The sequence below is a fragment of the Solanum dulcamara genome, chromosome 5 (genome assembly GCF_947179165.1).
Source record: "Solanum dulcamara chromosome 5, daSolDulc1.2, whole genome shotgun sequence".
Classification (NCBI taxonomy): Eukaryota; Viridiplantae; Streptophyta; class Magnoliopsida; order Solanales; family Solanaceae; genus Solanum; species Solanum dulcamara.
In genome coordinates, this window is record NC_077241.1 from 77370133 (window position 1) to 77393412 (window position 23280).

The following is a 23280-nucleotide window of genomic DNA, read 5'->3' on the forward strand; positions in this document are numbered from 1 at the left end:
CGTGATACCTCCTCCGATCTACGTAAATCCCTCCTGCTTATCATCGGAACAACTTCTCTTGTCGACCTGTTCAATATTAGTATAAAAATATTATTTAAAAAAAAAAAAGAGTTAGTTAATATTTGCACGTTACTAAGTAACGTTAGCCAGAAGGAAGTGACCAAGAAAGTGGGGAACTTTAGTAGTACATATCGTGCTCTATTCCCTTTGTCGATCCCTTTCTTTTTTTTTCTTTTGGAAGTATATAAATAGACACACCCTTTTCTAGTGTCCTCTTCACTCAAAATATTTCCAACTCTCCCTCTGTAAATTAAATCTATTCTTTCAATGGCTAAAGTTTACCTAAACAAGTCAAATTACCCAAGTACAATTTCTTCTTCTTCATCATCATCTTTTTCTTCTATTTCCTCTACTAATTCTTTTGTGAGCCCAAGAAGAGAAATATTTACTTTGTGGATGAAATCTCTAGTCTACCATGGAAATGGATGCACCGTTTATGACTCAAATGGACAAATTGTTTATAGAATTGACAACTACAACATTAAACGTAGCAAACAAGTTCATCTCATGGATTCCAATGGCAAAGTTCTATTTTCCATTCGAAATAGGGTAAGCATCACGTGGACTGATTGCATGTAAATTATTCATTTTTATAAGCCGAACACCTGAAAATTCTTTCTGATAATCGACAACTGAATTACCTACATACAAGGACGGATTATTAGCGATAGATTAATCTCAAATAATCCTGTTTTAGTGACGAATGTCATAGCTAATTCTATTTATTTTTAGTGTCCCATGTTAAATTGTGTGATCACTATGTTTACACATTTGAATAATCTCATTTTTATTTACTTAATTATATTTTCAATGATATATTTTTTTTCCACAGAAAATTCCAGTATTTGGACATTGGGATGGCTATAAATGGAGTTATGATGGAATGACTAGTAAAGAGATACCATGGTTTCAAGTGAAGAAAATTCACAACGTTCGTAGAGGAGATAATATGAACTACTATAAAGTTATATTGGGATGTAATTCTGAAGCAAGTTGCTATAACATCATTCTTGGCACAAATACTATCAACATTGTGAACCAACATGGCAGACTTGTCGCAGAGGTAATTAATCTATCAGATCACCAAAAAGATAACATGTAATCAAATCTGTAATAGAATTGAATAGTAACCTAGAAAACAAGACATAAATTACCCACTACAACTAGTTAAAATACACTAATCATATATATTAAGTTAAATTCTTTCTTTCACCAAAAAAAAAAAGTTAAATTCTTTCACTAATGGTGTTAGTGACTTTGTGTTTATCATCAGGTAAAACAAAAAAAAGCAAATTCAGGAGTACTATTTGGAGATGATGTATTAACATTGATAGTGGAAACTCATGTTGATGAGTCATTAGTTATGGCTCTTGTAACTGTTTGTAGTCTAATCCATCACAGAATTTGATTATTGGAAGTATTAATTAAGAGTAATAAGTTTAATATCTTCCTAGTCACTTTTTCTATGAAATAATAATTGTAAGCTCTATCTTCCCTTTGTTCCTGGAAATAGAGAAAAGAGAAGTTAATTATAGAATGTACCTTGAGGAATGAGTTGTTTAGATGTAATCTTGTGATGAATATTAAGGTGTACTACAAACAAGAATTTTTAAACTAACAAGAATATGAAATGACTGATATCCTAAAAATATGTAAGTTATACCATAACAATAATAACATATCCAGTGAAATCTCACAAGTAGGTTTGAGAGGTAGTGCGTATGGAACTTTACCTCTACATTATGAGGATAGAGAGGACTATTTCTGATAGATCCTTCACTCTAATAAAGCATAACCAAAAAAAAAAATTAAGTAATTAACACCAATAAATAATACGATAATCAAATATAACATGTAATTATTAAAAGTAGGAGAAAGAAAAGTACCGCTCATGATAAGGAAAACTATACCGCACGACTACCTACTAATTACCATATATCATATTCTTGATCTTCATATCCTTCTATATATCTAGAGCCATGTCCTTGGTAAGCTACATGTGTTTCAAGTCATGTCTAATCACCTCTTTCTAATACCTCTTCGGTCTACCTCTACCTCTTCTTAGACCCACCAAAACCAACCTCTCACATCTTCTCACTAGGGCATCTGGACATCTCCTCTTTATATGTCCGAATCATCTCAGTCCCGCTTTTCTCATCTTGTCCATCACGGGGCCACACTCACTTTGTCCCAAATATCTTCGTTCCTAATCCTATCTCGCCTAGTATATATGCTCACACATCCATCTCAATTTTCAACATTCTCATTTGTGTTACTTTCACTTTTAAACGTGGAGTTTTGTTTCATAATCAATAACAGATTATAGTCTAAACTCAAGATAGGATAGTCAATAACATAAAGTAGTTGACTAGTTGTCCACGTCTATTCATAAGCACAATTTTCTTAGATTCCATGTGTACCTATAAATGTAATTAAGCAATAGTACGTACACTCTCTTGGGACAAATAAATTAAGTCAAATGAACATGTGTTAATATACTTTGTCCTTTTATTCAGACAAGTGCTTCAAATTTATCTTTTTTTCATAATGCACAATACCATTGTCGGAAAAAATATGAACATATTCCTATTCACTACTCTTGAATATAAACGTTTAAAAGATAAAGAAAACACAATAAAGTAAAGATATTGGAATTATAATTCATGTTCTACCAGTTTATGGGACGGAATCAGACTTAATGCTCTTCATCAATATATTCTTTCAACATTCCTAGATTAATTTCTATCTGTAATTGTACTAATTTCATACTCCTTCTATTTCAATTTATGTAGTTACCGTTTTCCTTTCAAAAGTCAAATCTCTTAAATTTGACCGTCAATTCCAATATAGAATCTTTAAGCTTTTTAAAATAAAATTTTGTATCAAGATATTAACTTATTAAAATATTTTTAAAGTATATGAAAAATCGCGCTAAAAAAATAACTTGTTTAGTTCTCAAGAATGGAGAGCCCGGTGCACTAAAACTCCCGCTATGCGTAGGGTTCCGGGAAGGGTCTATTGTATGCAGTTTTACCTTGCATTTCTACCAGAGGTTGTTTCCAAGGCTTGAACCTGGATAGTAACGTTACGAGTTACTCCAAGACTTTCCCTCAAGAATGATACAACATAATTAGAATGACGGAGTATCTTTTTGCACTAACGACAATATTTTGATCAATTTTCATATATCTCAAACTATTTCAGCGAATATCTGCTAGCTTTATCAATTAGCATAAATATCAAGAATAATTTGCACGTGCAGCCTATTAGCATAGTGCCAATTAAGACGTAGTTACGCTTGAATTTTAAATATACAAAAAGGTGAGTTTAAACATGAATATTATTGAAAAAAGTTAGAAAACATTGAAAAGGATAAAGATTATGGACTATTTCGTACTAGAGGATGAAGAATATTTGAGAGATATGGTTCAGTCATATATGTGTGTGAACTTCAAGCATAAATGTTCGAAAGTTGGTTATATATAATATGACATGAATTTTATGTGAAAATATTTGAAATTAAGTTCTACGCGACATAAACTTCATGTAAGAAAAAATGTATGAAATTACTTGCATTCAAGTATTCTGAAGTTAGAATTTGACAAGTCAAACTTAATATGCATATATATAAACATCAGAATTCATGTGTTTGATGTTGATTTAAATTGATCACACTTGAAAAAATTTAAAAATTACAGCTAGGTATGGCATAAATGGAAGTCTTGCGCCACAAAAATTTATACTAGTAAGAAAAATCACCTAGAAATATTTGTTCCTACAATAACAACATATCTAGCAATTATAAAAGGGATTAATTAGTATCTTTTTAAGTCTTCCGTATCTTTCCTTAATTGGTTTTAAATTGGGATTTTGGCACATTGATTCTACTTCTACTAAAGTTTAAACTAATGACAAATAAAGCAGGAGAAAGGGTGTCAATTAAATCATATAGTCTTATATTCCCAATATCCATACACCTTCCACTCTTTTATTGACTCAATACTTTGCTAACAATAAAAAAGATCAGTCTGATGCACTAAAGCTCCCGCTATGCACATGGTTCGGGGAAGGGTCCGACCATAAGGGTCTATTATACGTAGTCTTACCTTGCATTTCTGCCAAAAGGCTGTTTCCAAGGCTTTGCTAACAATGTATTTAAGAATATTCTCTCTCTTTTTTGGTCAAACCACTGGATATATAATATTTATGGAATATTATTTAGTGCAAAAGGAACTTCAATATTATATTAGCCAGTGGTGTTAAATGAGCGCGGTTGGGTTAAATTAGAATGAGTTAAAATGAGCGAGTTAATAAACAAGCAGATTATTAATTTGTTTTAAAATTACTTGAATTGAAATGAATTGAGCTGAAATGTACTAAAATGCCGTCCTAATTCAACCCACACAATTCTTACCAAGTTTTAATTATTTTATTTATTCTTTAATAATATTTAATTACCTAATAAAATTATATTTTTTACCCAAAAAAATTGAAAAGATTTGATAAGATTTCTCATGAATCGATTTGGACTACAGATCAATAACCAATGCAAGCTTAAATGGATTTAACGGGTAATATTTTCATGAACTAATTTTACCGTCTCTAACACTAGGTATGGATAACACCGGCGCATAAATTTTGCCACCTCTAACGCTTACAATTTTATTTATTTTTTAGTTATATAAGAGATCTTAAGTTTACACATAAAAGATTTGAATAGACTATTTTCTTCTGTTTATTTTGTAAGTGATCAAGAAATCTTAATTTCTCATTTTTTTCGCTAGTGATTTTTCTAGAAAATTAAATTATGCATTGATATCTAACATTAAGAATAATTTTCCGGTTAATCCTGGCAGTTATTGTTGAGGAGGTGCTTCAAGTTATATTATTTTAAGAGAAATATAATTTTAGAGTATTCTATCATACACATGATATAATGTGTGAGTCATTACAACAAGAGTCATTCGATGGTGACCTTTTAAAAGAAGTACTTAAAATTGGCCCAAGATAGTTAATTGGCCCAGTCCAACCTATACAAGTTTACTCCTATTTTTTTGTAATTTTTTTAAAATAATTTTTCTTATTTGCTATAAATGGTAATAAATATAAAATATCACTAAAATCTGTAATTATTTATTAAAAAGTATTTTTTTTAGTAATTTTTCTTTCAAGCCCTGTCAAAATACTAGATCGGCCCAGTCCAACCTATCAAGAATCTAAGGCCCGACTCATATTGATAGAACTATCAAAAGGGAAAAATTCGCAAATAGCCACTATAATAAACTTAATTAGGCATCTTAGCTATAGTTTGCATATTTACAAGTTGTAGTTATAGTTTAAACTGTCCCGTTTGTATAATTCATGGATACGTTTGTATAATTGAGTTATTTTTATATAAATTCGAAGTAACGAATTTATACAAGCACAAACATCTTAATTACTTTAAACAGTTATACAAATTATATTATACAAAATTACATTATACAAAATCTATACAAATATCGAATTATACAAACCCGAACTATGATTAACGCTAAATATTATTGGCGAATTGTAAATTAGCTAAACTATAGCTATGTTGACTAATTAATTAGTATATATTTGCTTGTTCGCATAATTTTAATATCTACTGGTTCTTCTCTTTGATCCATCCTCGTCAACTTGCCCTCGGAGGCGTCACAATCTATATCTACAGCTAGGAGATGCTTAGATCTCCCAACACTTAGAAAAAAGTATAAGCATATATAATAAAGAATTTATTTCTTAACCGTTTTGTATATGAGTGCAACACAGCAAATAGCATCAACACAAATGTACTATATGCTAAATATCAATTGCCAATTCTCATAAATAATATATCTAGCAGCTGTTTCACAAATTGACTTATGCATATATTCCCTTCTTTCTATCCTATTCTACCTTTTTTTTAATATGGAATTTAAAATTTGGGATATTATTACTATTCAAGACGTACTCAAGTGGTCAATTCTTAATGTACGTTGCTATTGGAACACCATTGAAAATACAATATTTTTGATAAAAAAACCAGTCCAAAACATTATCGATGGATTCTAGCGTCAAAAAATTTAGAGAGTGAGCTATCATTTTTTACTTCTCTTGGTGATTTGAATTCACAGTTTTAAAATTGGAGATAAAAAGCACTTGTCATCCAAGCAAGTAGCAACTCCTCTTGTTGACCTATTCAATACCACTATAAAAATAATTAATAAAAAGAGTAAGTTAATATTTACACGTTACTTAATATTAGCCAGAAGGAAGTGACTAAGAAAGTGGAAAACTTTTATATAGAACATGTTGGTGCTCTATTCCCTTTGTTGATTCCTTTCATTCTTCTTTTTTCTTTTGAAAGTTTATATATATTGTGCTCTAGTGTCCTCTTTCACCTAAAAATATTTCCAACTTATTCCCTCTCTAAATTAAGCCTGGTAATATTTCAATGGCTAAAGTTTACCTAAACAAGTCAAATTACCTAAGTACAATTTCTTCTTCTTCATCATCATCTTTTTCTTCTATTTCCTCTACTAATTCTTATGTGAGCCCAAGAAGAGAAATATTCACTTTGTGGATGAAATCTCTAGTCTACCATGGAAATGGATGCACTGTTTATGACTCAAATGGACAAATTGTTTATAGAATTGACAACTACAACATTAAACGTAGCAAACAAGTTCATCTCATGGATTCCAATGGCAAAGTTCTATTTTCCATTCGAAATAGGGTAAGCATCACGAGTAAAAGGGCTGGATGGCAAGGCAAAATAGCATAAAAGAGTTTAGCGTAAGAGAACTCATTGCATTTTTATTTACTTAATTATATTTTCAACGATACTTACGTATATTTTTTTAAAACAGAAAGTTCCAGTATTTGGACATTGGGATGGCTATAAATGGAGTTATGATGGAGTGACTAGTAAAGAAATACCATGGTTTCAAATGAAGAAAATTCACAATGTTCGTAAGGGAGATAATGAGAACTACTATAATGTTATATTGGGATGTAATTCTGAAGCAAGTTGCTATGGTATTATTCTTGGCACAAAATCTATCAAGATTGTGAACCAACAACATGGTCGACTTGTCGCAGAGGTAATAAATTGGTCAGATCACCTAAAAAATAACTATATATATTATTATTCTCTAAAAGAGATGTGTTAGTAATCTCGAAACAAGAAAAATTAATTGTGTATATGAGTTAAGTCATTTGACTAATAGTGTTAGTAAACTGTGTTTATTATCAGGTAAAACAAAAACAAGCAAGTTCAGGAGTACTATTTGGAGATGATGTATCAACATTGGTGGTGGAACCTCATGTTGACCAATCATTAATTATGGCACTTGTCACTGTTTGTGGTCTAATCCATCACAAAATTTAATTAGTACTAAGATAAGATTCTTCCTAATCACTTTTTCTATGTAATAATAATTGTAATATCTCTCTTTCCTTTGTTCTTGGAAACAGGGAAAAGAGAAGTTAATTATAGTTTGTACCTTGAGGAATGAGTTGTTTAGATGTTAATCTTGTGATTAATATTGAAGTGTACAATTCTATTATCACAAAATTTGGAATAAGATCTTACTGATGTGATAGATTATTTAACCATTTCATAGACATTCTCTAGGCCTTATCACGGTGTTATTCAGACCAGTTTATCTACATCTCGATTATTTCATCAAATACCTACTAGACTGCTACCTCCCACCACATTGAATAACTCTACTCATGAAAGCTTAAGCAGCATCAAACTTTATTGTATTTGCAGAGTTCACCTATGACACTGTAAATAATAGTTGCATAGTTCACCTATTATTCTGGTAAATTGCAATTGTCTCTATGTGACCTATAAAGTCACAGATTCGATCCGTTGAAGCAACCACTGATGTTTGTATTAGGGTAGGCTGTCTACTCAATAAACTTCTTAATGATCAAATAACTAGTACAATTTTTCTTCTTTTACATATCAAAGAATCATAGATTTCTTCCTGTCCATGAAATATGAAACCAAAAACAGAATAAAAAGACCTATTCATAAACAGAACACATTATAAGTCACTACTCACAGAAACAGGTAAAAGTACCCTTGCACAAATTGTAAGTGAGACATATAACCTATGTGGTAAACTACTTTACATTCTTGTACAATATCTAAGAGCTAAAGTCAAGCACTATATGCTAGAAACAAAATATTTTTAAAAAATGAGAAAAGAGAAAAATTCCCTCACCAATATACATTTATTTAATTTTCTTTTTTTTTGGGTACAATTCACATTTAATATTCTAGCAGAAAGAATCTGGTTTCATTACCTCCCTGGAACTGTCTTATGGATTCTTTTTCGCGTTACGCAATTTCATTACTAGCTGCTGTCGTTCTCCTTCTACCTCAGCAAACTTGAGGCTTATTTCTGAATATCTCTCTTGCATTTCCTTCAGTTCATCTTCCATTACCTTGTTCCTTTCTCTCAGGAGTGCAATTTCGCTGGACAATTCTTCGATATGCCTTGCATTAGATGATGAGGCTTCCATTTCCTTGTTAAGTGAAAAGCTGAAAGTACAAAGGTATTCCAATAAGAAAAATGATGAAGAAAATACCCATTCATATTTCTGGTAAGCTATCTGAGAAGGATTTGAAAGGAAAGGCTAGAAAGATTGGGGCATAATACATAACCAGACACTCAAACTTTGCCTCAGCTAATAAGTAAGCACTCCAACTTTGAGTATGCAATCTACACACCTCAACTCGTCTCCATTATGTCAGTAGAACACTCCAACTTACAAAATGATCATCTAGACATCTCCAATTTATGTGCCACGCCAGCATCTGATGTCCACGAGACTTAGCAAGAACGAATTGGGGTGTTTAGTTATAAGTTGAGACCAAGTTGAAGTGTCTAGATGTGCACTCTCAAAGTTGAAGTGCTTACTTGCTAGCTGAGGTCAAGTAAGCACTTCAAACTTGACCTCAGCTAGCAAGTAAGCACTTCAACTTTGGCATAATATAAGTTGAAGTGTCTAGATGTGCACTCTCAAAGTTGAAGTGCTTACTTGTTTATATATTATGCCAAAGATCAACTAGAATATGAGAACTCGTACCTCTTCCTTGTCGACATTTGACAGGAACTTTCATCTTCTGGACTTAGAACATCTGCAACTACCTGTATCATATATGAATCAAAAACTTACAATGCTATTTCATAAAGTTCAATACGAGCTAAAATCGCATGAGTATCAATTCAAACTTGAACGAGTTAATTTGCTCAGTACTTAAGTTATAACCATACAATAATACTTGTATGCTCAATGTGTTATCCTTGTGCAGCAATTTATAAGTTCTCATGAGAAGAATAATCTGTATTGCTGCTGACTTTTACTAAAGTAACTTAAGCAACGAGTTAGATGGCTTGCAGCTGACCTTTCGGGACCCTTGTTCAGAGAGCCTTTCTGCATTCTGACTGAGTTCTTCTAATCTTTTATCTAACTCCTCTATTCTGTCTTGAAGATCTCTCTCCTTCTCCAAAAATGAATTAGTTGAGCTTTCCAGTGCACTTTCCTTCAGCTTGATTTGACCCTGTTGGTCATTAAAAAATCATACAGATATAACAACAGTTTAGAGCATAAAGGGACACACTAAGTTTATAAACAGTACACAGTTTATTTCCTAGTAATATCATATAGACAATCTTTGTATATAATAAAAAGAAAAAATATGTAACAGAAGACGCAGATAGCAACTCATATTGAAGTTAGAAGAACATTCAGGTATAGTAAATGCTGGTAAATATTTACCTCAAGCAACTTTATCCTCTCTTTAAGACTTGCAACCTCTCTTGAGCCTGCAGATGCAGGCATGGATTTGTTGTTCTTTGATATTGTTTTCATTCCATTAGAAGCTATCACTCGACTATTGGCATCCTTGAGCTTTTTATCTAAACCATTCAACGCCTCCTCTTTCTTCTTCAGATCACCTTTCAATTGAGACACTTGTTTTTTCAATTTTTCTTTCTCCACCTCGTCCTCAAACAACATCCTTTTCATCTCATTGCACCTAGATTTGAGGTTATCTACTTCTAAATGCAGTTTCCCAGCTAATGCCTCCTTCTCATCCTTAAGAGACCTCATATTGTTTAATTCCTTAAGAGACTCATCGGCTTCTTTTCTCGCTGATGCAAGCTTAGTCTCCAGTTCACTTCTTTCACCGTGACCTTGTTCTACCAGCAATTCCATGTCCTTAATAGATGTCCTCATGTTTTCTAATTCTGTCATCATGCTTCTCTTCTGTTGTTCATGATCAGAAGTTATTTTCTTGTCTGTTAGAAGATTTTCAGTCTCGGCTTCAAGGATTACAATTTTCTGTGACAAGTACAGGTGATTTTCCTTGGCAAGTTCTTCTTGTCTCTGTATTTGCATAGATTTTTCTTCAATTTCTGTCTGCAACTTTTCTATTTGACCTGACATTTTGCTCACTTGGCTGGAAAGCTCAAAAACCCTTCCTTCGTAATGGCCATTGATTGATTGAAGCTCCTCGGACGATTTTCGGAGCATATTTTCAAGATGCATTTTCTCTAAGCGGAATTCGTTAGCTTCATTCAATGCTTTGCTAGCCAATTTTTCATTAGCCTCAAAAGTGGATGCCATTTGGACAGAGAGCCGTTTGAATTCCTCCTGAAGCCGCTCTGCTGTGCTAGCATTTTGCCATCTTGTCTTCCTCAGGGCTTCTTCAGCTCGTATAGCTCTCTGCTCCTGTTCAACTTTATCACGAGTCAGCATACTCAGATCAGCTTCAAATTCTCGGGCTTGCTTTTCCAGTTCCTCCTCCAAGTTTCTCACTTGAGCTTCGAGTTGACTAATGGTGACTAAAGAGTTGGAGAATTCATCAGATTGCTTCTTCAGCTCATTCTCCAAGCTGTCAATCTGGGCTTCCAGTTGACTTACAGTGGCATACGAAGAAGAACACTCATACTGCATCTTCAATTGTTCCTGTAGCTCACTTTGCTCCAGTCTGTACGACATGTCATGGTTTTCTTGCTTCAGTATCTCATAGTCAAGCGCAAGTTGTTCCATCTGCATCTCTAACTCATCTCGGTCTCTTCTGTACATCTCAATTTCTCCATGTAGGTCCATGATTTTTTGCTCTAGCACATGTGTGTCCTTGGCATCAGTATGCTCTCTCACAAGCTGCTCAAGTGCTTTTTGCTCTTCATCGTCTTCATCGGACATTTCATGCTTGGAGTTGGAGATAACATCTGGGAACTTTTCAGCATCATCACAGGTCGTCGATTTGTTGGGTAGGCTAGCAATTTCTTGGTTTTTCTGTTCCAACATCTCATCTAGATCACGGACAGCAAGAATTAGTTCAGAATTTGATTCTTGTGTCTTCTGAAGTTGTATCTGAAGATTGGCGTTAAGGTCCTTCTGATAATTCAACTCTTGCCTAAGCTCATCTACAAGAGCTTGAATATCTCCATTGTCGTAAATCAACTTATCTTTGGACCTTGTATCATCCATACGTCTCTGCGAGGCTTTATGCTTATCGCATTCTTCCTTGAGAGCATCTCTTTCCTCTTTTAGGCTAGCTACCTCTTTTGATAGGTCCATTCCCCTTTTGCTCTCCCTGACTATCTGTTTCCGAAGAGTCTGTAGTTCCAAATCTGTCATGTCTGCCTGCCTAGCCATAGCAATGAGTTCTGTTTTAAGCTCTTCAACATCTGAGGCCTCTTGTGATGTTAATCTTAGAAGAAGGGCTTCTCTCGGAGTGCCTGCAGAAGCACCTGTACTTGCTTCAAAAGCAGAACCTCCCATCCACTCCCATTGTACATCTGGACTTTCTTCATGAACTTTTGTTGAGACATTGCTATTTTGCTTCTGGGGAACCAAAGCATGATGCAGAGAGGATGGAAAGTTTATCTGCTCGTGATGGCCCGTGTTGTTCTTTAATGGAACTTCACAAGGTGTATCAAGCCCTGAGCTGCTCCCAGAACTGGACAGGGTAATATCAGATTCACTAGATGTCCGGCAGTTGCCATTCTTTCCAGCATTTTGAGATGCAGGTTTATTGACCAGATCACCCTGTCAAATAAAGGACAAGTAATGACACAATCTTGTCAGTCAAAAATTGGAAAACCAAGAACAAGGCATAGTTGATTGAATGATTGACTGATATATGCACCATATAAATGTATTGTGTGTGTGTCTGTGTGCGCGCACACACAAGAACCGAGTGAAATAGCAAGCTTTGAGAAGTTGATCCCAAAATTTATCAGTCAAAAATAGAGTCAAAATGCTTCCAAAATATGACCAAATCTGAGACAGATCTTTAAGGTCTTTATGTGTTTTACCTCAATAGAATTGTCTTCAACGATTGCTTCGAAATCACTATTGCTTAACTGTGACCTCAAACTTCTATCCAGAGAATTAAGTTTTGCATTTTCGATTTCTTCAACAACACTGTAAAATTACCCAAAAAAAATGGAAACTTTTGTTTAGTCATTAGATTTAACTTGCAATCAAGAATTAAACACACACACAAAAAGCATGAAACTCTTCTGGAAATCAGAAAGCACCTTTGATCAGCAGAATCTTGAATCCTCTGTATCGAAACCTATAGTTTAACATATATCAATCGGAAATCAATTACATCATTGCAAAGAATTTACAAAATACCAATCCTAAAACATTCTTTCAGAAAGGGTTAAAAGACTTACATGCAACACAGCTTCAGATTTAGAATTTCTGAGAGGAAGAGACACCAAGGACACCTTAGTTGCATCAGCATAACTTGAAAAATCGATCGAAGCTTCGCCAACAAATCCAGCTTTTGAAGAACCCTACACAGTATACATCCAAAGAACTCATATAACTCTCTTCATTATTAAGTGACGTAGCATACAAAACCATAAACAAGAAATGTTACTTACATTTCCCACAACAAAGTTATAGATCTTCTCATGATTCTTCCCCGTCTTTGGCTCTCGAACAAATTTAACAGTTTCGAGAACTGCATTCTCCCAATAGCAGCTCCCATCACGAACTGTGGCCTTCTCTGATCTTACGGTTGGCTTTCCAACATCAGCAGGGACCACAGATACCATTAATGCATCTCCTCTTACCTGTGACACCTAACAAATATCCCATTATACTTCAATGCCTAACAGTCATTCCTTCAACTACCCAATTCAACCCCCCACCCCAACACACCCCCCAAACCCCAACACACAAAATGGAAGCAGAAAACAGCTCCATTGACAAGAAAATGCAGCATGATATGAATCATATGATGTCTAAATCAAAGATCTTCACAATGTAAGTCCTGAAACTTCATTTTAACAAAATCAACCATCCCCCACCCCACCCCATACACACACAAATTAGATTGTATCGTTCATGAAACTAGAAAAAAAGGTGCAACTAATCACTCAATTTTCACATTGTTATTTCCAATGCATTAAACACTAATTCCCAAGAAAAGGGAGTAAATAAAAATCCAATCTTTAACTAAATTTTCTCCCAAAAATGTAAAATGACAGTAACAGTACCTGAGTTGCATGAAATTGCAACTTGAATACAGCTTTGATCTTGTTCTTTTCGCTCCTCCATCTCGAAGACTTGAACATTTTTTCCACTTTTAACCCTCAATTAACACATTTTCCCAAAAAACCACCTCAAATTCTCGCCGGAGCTCCGGCAAACACTGCCGGAAAATGACCATGCAGCTGAAAAAACACTCAAATTCCCAAATTTAAGAATACCCAGATTGAGTTTTGCAGTGTAGAGTTGAAAAAGTAACCTCGAAAGGAAGAAACAGAGAAGGAGACGCGTGGCACTGAGTTTAATACAGTGAATGAAATGTGAGTTAAAATGGAACCATTGTTGAAATTTTCAGAGGTTTCACATGAAATGCTTGTGAAAATAATCAAGATGTGTTAAGAAGACAGAGATCAGCAGATCTGAAATGGGTTTTCTTCCAATTTTTCACACACACACACAGTGGTTCTCTCTCTTCTTTCTCTCTCTGTATCTTGTGTGTGTATATATATATATATATATATATATATATATATATATTACAGTTGCCTTTGAAAAAGATTACTCAAATAGTGATAATTTACTTATATTATATTTCCTATCATTTTTTTTATTTTTTTTACTTTGGCTAACTAATTGGATTTATTGTTTTTATTTTTCCACAGTTGGGGAAAAGAGAAAGTAGAAAATAAAATATTGTAAAGGGAAGCTTCTTTGTCTTGTTTCAAGAATCTGACTGATCAGATATTAGGTGAAATCTTCTAGTAAAATTATTATATTAATTGAATGATATATATATTTAATAATTATTATTTTTCATTTTAATTTACTTATCTTACTGTTCTTTTTAATTTGTTTCAAAAATAATACTTGTTTTCTCTTTTGATAATTTATTAATTTAAACTTTCCACATAACATATTTACAACAACAAACTCAGTATAGTTCCACCATGTGGGGTCTGGGAAGGGTAGAGTGTACGCAGACCTAACCTCCACCTTAAAAGGTAGGGCGGATGTTTCCGAAAGACCCTCGGCTTATCATGTTTAAGATCACGAAATTAAATAACGTTTCAATACATTCAACATAAGAGTTTAAGACCAAGAAATTAAAAAATCTTCTTTACTTTTATAAATTATGTATCTAATCAAAATCAAACTAACAAATTAAAACGGAGAAAGTAGTACTATTAAGTTCTATCAAGATTTATCGAAAACACTTTATCTGTCCACAAAAATAGATGTAAGATCTGAGTATACCTCGTTCTCTCTTTCAAGAATCAACCCAATTTGTATAATCATACTAAATATGTTATTGTTATGGTATTAATATTAAATATTCCAAATACTTTTTGTTGGCGGGACTTCAATTTACAACATAAATTGTTCCTAGGCATAGGATTCTAATACGAAAATCCTTATTTTTTTTTTCTATTTTGGGTCTTCTAAAAATGTTTGTTGCTACATCATCAATCTATTCAACAATTATTTTTTAGTAATATTCAATTTTCATTAAATCACAATCATGTTATATAGATCATAGTTACTATTTCAAGAAATATAAAAAATCACTTGTATATGTGTGAACTTTCTGAATTCTCTATTCCTTGAAATTTTCCATTTAGTACATGTCAAAAATTATTTTGACAAGAACAAGCACTCCAAGATTTTAAAAATCTTGGTTTGTCATAATAAGCCATGTTGTATTACTAAGGCATAACTCAATTTTTTCTGGACTGAATGATTATTTATTCAAGATATAATAATAATAATAATAATAATAATAATAATACAACAACAACAACAACCTAGTGAAATCTCACATCGCGGGGTATGAATATAATAATAATAATAATAATAATAATATATTGAGTGTAATTTCACAAGTAATGTCTGAAAAGATGATTTGTACTCAGTTTTATCCTACATTGTGAAGATAAAAATATTATTTTCGATAAATTCTCGACCCAAGTAAAATGTATCAAAATCAATAAGAAAAGAAAATATAATCGTGAAAAAAACATATAAAAATAATGAAAAAAAGAACAATATCAATAATAAATAATATGATAATAAAAATAAATTTTAGATGTAATTAAAAATGAAAAGAATTAATATTACTTAAAGAGAGTAATGTCTTCAAGTTTTTTTTCCTTGCAATTTTTAAGGAAAAATGCAAAATCATTGTCGAAGTAAATGAGATTAGGTGACCTTTACTTATAGGTGAATGGTCCATTATTTTTATTTATTTTTTCTTAGAGAGACTACACTAAGACTCATAAATCCTAATGTCATATCAATATTCCCTGCACGAAAGAGGGGGGAAAAATATAAAAGTGGATTAAAAAGTCAATACATATTAAAAGCTCAAATGTCCCATTTACTCACATTGGGGGTCACTTAATTTAAAATCATATATATTAAAAGCTACCCACTTTATTAAACTTATGGCTGGCATATTCAAGTTTGGATATGCCAACAATCTACAAAATTCTCCAATTTAAACTACAAAAACATGATATGTTTAAGGCTTAATTATACATCAATCAATTTTAGAATTTTCGTAGAAATGTATGTCAATATTTGTCAACTAAATGATTCTTATATCCATCTTTAAACGTGAATTGAAGATAGTAAAAATTATCCATATATTTACATCAAATTAATGATAATAGAACATGTGTTGATTTTTTTTGCATATTTTTTGTATTAGCTAACAGTGGGTATATTATATTGATTTGGTATAGCCACCGGATGAGGGTAAGTTTTTATTTCCTTCTCTTATTTTTCATTTTTCTTTTCAATATCTATCTTGGGACTCAAGTAACAAGGATTTGTGTTGAGCTAGACACTTCTTCGCCTTTCGACCTTCAAAGGAATAGTTGAAATTGTGATCCCGATTAGATAGTTGCATTCTTCTCCTTTCTCTATTTTGGCTTGAAGCACTATTAGGCTCATCTCTCTGAGTTTGAGTGGTTGAACTCCTCCTAGGCGAATCAATAATGATTGTGGCTGGACTAGTACTCCTCTATTCATATATCAGTTTCGTTTATGAATGTTATGATGGCTAGGCATAGCCGGAACTCTTTCGTAGGCAGCTCTCAAGGAAGTGACTTGAAGCTAATCTCTCGCTGTCACCCACCATGATCGTGTTGGAAAGTCCCATTTTGACTAGATAAAGCTCTTTCTATTAAAAGTGATTATTTCTTTAAAAAACAAAATCAAAATTTCTGATTAATAATGAAAAAGTATTTATCACTTCACTACAATCTCTTGATTATCCCCCCCCCCCTTCATTTATCATTTAAGAAAATGAGAATCTAATTTATGGTGTATACAAAAAGATAAAAGGATAAAATGGTCATTTTGTCCAATAATATACCAACGGTGGCTTAAAGACAAAGAAGCTGTAGAATAGAACAAAACCCAACGGTCAGCAAGGTTACGTATTAAGTGGGATTAATTACTCATTTAATTAATTCCCAGAAAAGGACCTTTCAACTTAAAAAAATGCCATTTTGCCCAATTAGTTTATGGTTCTTTCGTAAGCAAAAATCAAATCAATAATGACCCCAATTTATTGTTCCCTTCACAAATGGTAGAAGTACTCCATCCGTTTCATTTTACTTCATCGCTATAAAGATATTCACTCCATTTCTATTTACTTATCAAATTTTTTTTAATTTAATTTATCTTTTTGTTTGTCAATTTTGATAAATTATGAAAGAACAATTTTTTTCTTCCTATTATACCCTCAATTTATTGACATTGACTTAATGTCTTTAAAAATTGTAGTGAGTAAATATATTTAAAACACTTTCAATTAATAGGGGTAAAATGGTAAACTCACTATACCAATTATTGTTTTCTTAATAGGTGTGCCAAATCAAAATTTAACAAATAAAAAGGAATTGATGGAGTATTTTATTTTATTTGTTCATTTTAGCAAATCAAGAAAATTCTACTCCCTCTGTTCTCTTTTACTTGTCAATTTTTGACTTGACACACCTATTAAGAAATCAATTATTTATATGGTGAGTTTACCATTTTATCCTTATTAATCACTAAAGCCATAATCCAAATTCCAAAATATTTTGATACCAAAGATATTAACTCTCTCAATAAATTGAGGGTATAATAGGTAAAAAAAGATTGTACTTTCTTGATTTGTCAAATTTAACAAGTAAAAAGAAAAATCAAATTAGAAAATTTGTGACAAGTAAAAGGGAACAAAGGGAGTATTATTTTTAGTATTACGGAAAATTTCCAGAGAACTTTCTTTAGGTTTCGCTCTATAACACTCATTCATCTGTGGTTTACAATATTATGTCTACCTCCTTTATTTTGATTTTTTGTAACTATTCTTTAAACCTATTTAAAATAAATATAAATTAATTATAATTTGACAAATTTACCCTTTTTATATTAATTTCTTCATATTAATGCATATTATAAAAAATAACTTATCTAATAAATGTTTTAAAAATAAATCAACATAAATAAATATTATTCTCATCCTTAAAAATCGAAAGCCCTCTTATATCCAAGCTTCACGTTCCTATTTAATTTCTTTTCATTTTTCTTAGTGAAAATGATAGGTTACCGTGTATAAAAAATACCAGTGAATCAGTTCACTTTACTTTGCAAAGACCTTTACTTTTTGTTTGGTAATTAACAGAACATGTATATCTTTATATAATATATTATAGCACTTGTATTAATTTATTTGTGTTGATTTATTTTTAAAGTATTTTTTAAAATTAGTTATTTTTAATAATATGCATTAATATGAAAAAATTAATAATAACAAGAATAAATTTGTCAAATCATAATTAATTTATAGTTATTTTAAATAGATTTAACGAATAGTTACAAAAAATCAAAATAAGAAAGGTAAACGTAATATTATAAAGCATAGGAGATGTGAGTGTTATAAAGAAAAATCTAAAGAGACGTCTCTGAAATTACCCCTTTGTATTAAATAACTATATATATATATATATATATATATATATATATATATATAAAGTAATAATCAAATTTAGACTTTCCAAACAATATTTATTAATAAAATTAGTTTGAACGTCTTTTAAGAGTGGAATAATCAATCTTCCCTGTTCGCTTCTAGATTTTTATTTATCAACATAGTAATTAATTGCGAAAATTAGATGGGATCATTCAGTTAAAAAAATTGTTTAAAGTTTTTGGTGATCATTTTCTAACTACTTTTCAATTATTTTTGAAGTATATTTAAACACAAGGAAATAATATATGTACTCTTCCATAATTAATACACTGTGTGGTTGCCTTTTCTATACATACCCTGATACCCAAACAAAGTAAATTATTTTGTTCTGCAATTTTTTCTGGCACCGTTATCATTTATGTTTCACCATAACATGTCCCTCACATTTTATTATTATTATTATTATTATTATTATTATTATTATTATTATTATTATTATTATTATTATTATATAACGAGGATAAATATTTAATAATAATTTAAGGAATTGTTATATCCAAGATATATACTACTGATCTTGGTTAAGAAACCCAAATATCGTAATAGTAGTAGTCTCAAAATGTGCAGATAATAAATATAGAAAAAAGAAAAAGTAAACGCACGGAAGTATACCAATACAGTAATTAAATCATGAAATAATTATAAGAAATGACATAGCACGTGGTATAGGCAAGTCAATTGGACCAATTTTATATATATTGATAGTTGTGTAAAAACTACAACATTGTTTGAGATGTAGATTCTAATAATTTGACCTTGATAGCTTATTTTCTAGTATTTATATTAGGGATCGATTAAATTTGAATTTATGTGTCGCAGGATTTATTTTTGAAAGCAACACTTTTAATAAATTTTTATTATTTTTTAAAATTTAAATTAGAGATATTTAATTAAGAAAAAAAAGGATCTCAAACCATTCCACTACTAGTCATATTTTTTGACCTTACTCAACCAAGAACAACGAATCACAAATTGGATCTAGATGACGTTTTTTTTTTTCCAATTAGAAATTTTTAGGAAACGAATATGATTAGTACCAAGAAAATATTTTTTCTTCTAAAGTTAAAAATTTGTAGAGATTAATTAATAAGTTGGTGAATTATATTGACCAATAAAGAGTTATATACCAAATAAACTACACAGATAAAAAATACGTACATATAACATTTCACAGCTGACACCTAGTTAGTTATACCAACTTGGAAGTTAACAATACTCAAAGAAGTCTTCGATTTTCAAACATACTAGTGTATATCATAAGATGAGAATTAATTTCTCAAAAGATTTCGAACTAACAATTTTTCAATAAAATTCCACTAAATTAATTTTCATTTCTTTGTTAACAGTTAATGAAATGCAATAATTAAAGGTTCATAAATATTATCAATATTCATCAACATTATTGAACACTATTTAATTTAATGGTACTCTAAATCATTGAGTCATGATTATTGAAGTAAAAAATAGTCGACCTTTTGGTGGTTGATACTAATTTTATATGGTAATTAATAAATAGAATAGAGTATTTATTAGATACTTCAAAGAAAGATTTGTTTGGTAGAAACTGAACTATTATTTTAACGAGAAAAGAATACCTCCATACACAAAAATATCCTGCATTGAAACATGGACAAAAAAATACCTCCATACACAAAAATATCCTACATTGAAACATGGTGAACTGTGAAATAGACAACTTATTCTAATATAAATATCAATAATTTCTTCCACGAGTCGAGCTTGCGACCCAGGTTATACAAAAATATTTAATAAATATTATTTTAATGATTGAAATACATGATAAATTTATTGTGCATGTTGGAATATTATTTGTTAGGAAGACATGTATAACGAAAATGGACAAGCTACATACGTTAGGTTCACGTAAATACATATATTTAGTCAAAGCTGATTTTAATTTAAATATAAGAATGAAAAAGAGTTGTTAGAAAGGTAAGCTGTTGGACTATATAATATGTTGGGGTCACTTTAAGTTACGTTTTAGGAATGTGAAGTACCAATATTATTTTGTGTTTTTTACCAAGAAAATGAACATCATTTATGATTTTTTTATGAACTTACTAGTTTATAAATTTGTAATAGATTATAGGACTTTAATAATGATCATTACGTGTCAGATTCATATTATCTGTCTTTTAAAATTTGTGTGCTCTTTTTAAACGATTAATAATTGACGCTAAACGAATACTCTTTTGTTGGAAGATTGATGAATATTAATAAATGCTCAACATTTCATATGGTTTGCTATATTTATTAATATGTATTAATTCTGTATGCATATTCCAACCTGTCCTTTCTCCTAACAGATTTTTGTTTCAACAGATTAATGTAGCATATATTCCTAATGCTTTAATTTACTCCATAAAAAGGATTATTTTTTTTGTTTTAAATTAGGAAATTTCATTCAATGAAGGATTCCAAATTAAAAAGAAAAAAATTCTCACTTCCAAAAAATTGAAATCAATCATGAATTGAATTCGAGTACCACCGAAAAAATTCATTAAATATATATAGGTAATATTATTCTCTAGAAAGAATGTATTTGACAGATCGATACCACTTGAAAATAATATAAAATAAATATCAATATCATTCCAAACATGGAAGTAATTAGGCATTAGAAATCACACAACTCGAAATTGAAATTCATATGCAAGCCTAGTAATTCTTTGATTATAGATCAATACTGTTAATATAAAATTTTGTATACGCCACTAATTTTTTAAAAAAGAAAATACTAGGGACAATGTATAGATAGGATGGTGATAGGAGGATGTTGATAAGGACTTAAGACACATACGTGTAACGTGAAAATTGTTGAAACTTCCATAGAAGGGCAAATGAAGAAAAAAATATATATAGCAACTTTTCTTAGCTTTAAAGAAGGTTCATGGATTGAGCATGAGAGAAGTGACGTTTTTATATCAGTCATACTAAATAAAAATAAAATTAATCACTTCCTTCTTTACTCACCAGCTGAAAATTAAAAGACCAAACTATATATAGAATATTTGGCCTACGTACCAACTATGTAGCTAGTATTCTCAAATTCAAGTGTATGTTATGATAACTCCATTAAAGGAGACTGAAGAATACGAAATTACTGAGCAGTAGTTGATGTTGTGCCTTACCAAGGCTCTTTGTGAGTAGGTCAGCTAGTTGATCTTTGGTATGAGTAAACTCTGTCTTCAACATTCCTTGACAAATTCTTTCTCTTACAAAATGACAATCTATGTCTATATGTTTAGTCCTTTCATGGAAGATAGAATTGGTAGCAATTTGAATTGCAGCCTTGCTGTCACACACCATTCTAACTGGAACCTCAATATGAAGTCCAAGCTCTTTGAATAGGCCTATTAACCAGGCGATCTCTACTGCACAATTAGCCATACTCCTGAATTATGTCTCTGCTGAGCTTCTTGAAACTGTCTCTTGTTTCTTTGACTTCCTAGAGATCAATGCACCACCAAACTTGATCAAATATCCAGTGACAGACCTTCTGGTTTCTATATAAGCTCCCCAATCTAAGTCACAATAGGCTTGCAGCTGATTTGTGTCTTTAGTTGGCATCAACACTCCAATGCCTGGAGCTTCTTTGATGTATCTCACCACTCTAAGTGCTGCTTCCATGTGTGATTCCTTAGGACAGTGCATATATTGGCTTAACACTTGTACTGAGAAGGCAAGATCAGATCTAGTCATAGTAAGATAGAGGAGTCTTCCTACTAATCTTTGATATCTGCCAGGATCCTTAAGTATGGGATCCTCAAGTTCTCATTTATTAGAAATACATTCATCATATTTCACAGAAGTTAACTTCTGATTTTGTTCAAGAGGTGTACCTGCAGGCTTAGCTCCCTTTAGGCCAGACTCAGCTATCAACTCCAGTGCATATTTCCTGTAGGATATATGTATGCCTTGTGACTGGATCTAGCAACTTCAATCCCTAGGAAGAATTTGAGCTCACCTAGGTCCTTCATCTTAAATTATTTCTGTAGATCTTTCCTTGTGGTGTCTATGAGACTTTGATTGCTGCAGTGATTAAAAAATTATCTACATAAACTAGTACAATGCATATATCATCCTCAACTTGTCTAGTGAATAAGAAATAATCATAATGACTCTGAAAGAATCCCAATTATACTAAGGATTCAGTTAGTTTTAGGTTTCATTGTCTAGGAACCTGCTTGAGACCATACAATGACTTGTAGAGTTTGCAGACTTTACCAAGCTCCCCATGTCTAGCAAAATCAGCAGGAATGGCCATGTACACTTCTTCACAAAGATCACTATTGAGAAAGGCATTATGAACATCTATTTGATGGATACATCAACTTTTAGATGCAGCAAGAGCAATAATAGATCTAACAATAATCATCTTTGGAACAGGACTAAAAGTCTCACCATAATCCAAGACTTCTTGCTGACTAAAACCTTTTTCCACAAGCTTAGCTTTAAATCTTTCCACCTCCCCTAAAGCCTTATATTTTACCTTGTACACTCACTTACAACCAATAGATTTCTTATTAGGAGGAAAATCTAACACACTCCATGTATTGTTGTCTTGTAAGGTAGCAATTTCCAATTCCATAGCCTAAACCCACTTAGGATCAAGAGTTGCATCCTTATATGAGGTAGGT

The 23280-nt window shown here is 31.6% G+C and overlaps 4 protein-coding genes across 5 annotated transcripts; 2 read left to right on the forward strand and 2 right to left on the reverse strand.

The window, feature by feature from the left end:
- The first annotated feature begins 279 nt into the window (after positions 1-279).
- On the forward strand, positions 280-1657 carry LOC129888579 (protein LURP-one-related 11-like). Its single transcript, XM_055963534.1, has 3 exons — positions 280-609; positions 893-1123; positions 1334-1657. Exons 1-3 carry the CDS (start codon positions 328-330, stop codon positions 1466-1468), a joined length of 648 nt encoding a protein of 215 aa, XP_055819509.1. The 5' UTR covers positions 280-327; the 3' UTR covers positions 1469-1657.
- Positions 1658-6483: 4826 nt separating this feature from the next.
- LOC129890022 (protein LURP-one-related 11-like) lies at positions 6484-7672 on the forward strand. Its single transcript, XM_055965509.1, has 3 exons — positions 6484-6799; positions 6933-7166; positions 7319-7672. The coding sequence occupies exons 1-3, from the start codon at positions 6518-6520 to the stop codon at positions 7451-7453; spliced, it is 651 nt and encodes a 216-aa protein (XP_055821484.1). The 5' UTR covers positions 6484-6517; the 3' UTR covers positions 7454-7672.
- A 435-nt stretch (positions 7673-8107) lies between these two features.
- LOC129890021 (uncharacterized) lies at positions 8108-14093 on the reverse strand. Of its 2 annotated transcripts, none has more exons than XM_055965508.1 (9): positions 13608-14093; positions 12990-13181; positions 12777-12899; positions 12636-12673; positions 12411-12519; positions 9862-12141; positions 9488-9643; positions 9169-9230; positions 8108-8620 (listed from the first exon to the last, which is right to left on the reverse strand). In XM_055965508.1, exons 1-9 carry the CDS (start codon positions 13683-13685, stop codon positions 8398-8400), a joined length of 3261 nt encoding a protein of 1086 aa, XP_055821483.1. In that variant the 5' UTR covers positions 13686-14093; the 3' UTR covers positions 8108-8397. The 2 variants fall into 2 exon arrangements, with proteins under 2 accessions (XP_055821483.1, XP_055821482.1); XM_055965507.1 differs by having other exon boundaries at positions 12990-13190.
- Positions 14094-22039: 7946 nt separating this feature from the next.
- LOC129890793 (secreted RxLR effector protein 161-like) lies at positions 22040-22907 on the reverse strand. Its single transcript, XM_055966272.1, has 3 exons — positions 22840-22907; positions 22432-22538; positions 22040-22314 (listed from the first exon to the last, which is right to left on the reverse strand). The coding sequence occupies exons 1-3, from the start codon at positions 22905-22907 to the stop codon at positions 22040-22042; spliced, it is 450 nt and encodes a 149-aa protein (XP_055822247.1).
- Between the last annotated feature and the right edge of the window lie 373 nt (positions 22908-23280).

Bases quoted from the DNA above. Each gene is read 5' to 3' on its own strand.
- LOC129888579 (XM_055963534.1), top strand. From the start codon at position 328: ATGGCTAAAGTTTACCTAAACAAGTCAAATTACCCAAGTACAATTTCT. The intron at 610-892 runs GTAAGCATCACG...TTTTTTCCACAG, and splicing joins TATTTTCCATTCGAAATAGG to AAAATTCCAGTATTTGGACA. The intron at 1,124-1,333 runs GTAATTAATCTA...GTTTATCATCAG, and splicing joins ATGGCAGACTTGTCGCAGAG to GTAAAACAAAAAAAAGCAAA.
- LOC129890022 (XM_055965509.1), top strand. From the start codon at position 6,518: ATGGCTAAAGTTTACCTAAACAAGTCAAATTACCTAAGTACAATTTCT. The intron at 6,800-6,932 runs GTAAGCATCACG...TTTTTAAAACAG, and splicing joins TATTTTCCATTCGAAATAGG to AAAGTTCCAGTATTTGGACA. The intron at 7,167-7,318 runs GTAATAAATTGG...GTTTATTATCAG, and splicing joins ATGGTCGACTTGTCGCAGAG to GTAAAACAAAAACAAGCAAG.
- LOC129890021 (XM_055965507.1), bottom strand. From the start codon at position 13,685: ATGTTCAAGTCTTCGAGATGGAGGAGCGAAAAGAACAAGATCAAAGCT. The intron at 12,900-12,989 runs GTAAGTAACATT...TATACTGTGTAG, and splicing joins ATAACTTTGTTGTGGGAAAT to GGTTCTTCAAAAGCTGGATT. The intron at 12,520-12,635 runs GTGCTTTCTGAT...GTAATTTTACAG, and splicing joins CAAGATTCTGCTGATCAAAG to TGTTGTTGAAGAAATCGAAA.
- LOC129890793 (XM_055966272.1), bottom strand. From the start codon at position 22,907: ATGGCCATTCCTGCTGATTTTGCTAGACATGGGGAGCTTGGTAAAGTC. The intron at 22,539-22,839 runs GTATGGTCTCAA...TATATCCTACAG, and splicing joins TGCAAACTCTACAAGTCATT to GAAATATGCACTGGAGTTGA. The intron at 22,315-22,431 runs GTATTTCTAATA...TTGCCTTCTCAG, and splicing joins TTCTGTGAAATATGATGAAT to TACAAGTGTTAAGCCAATAT.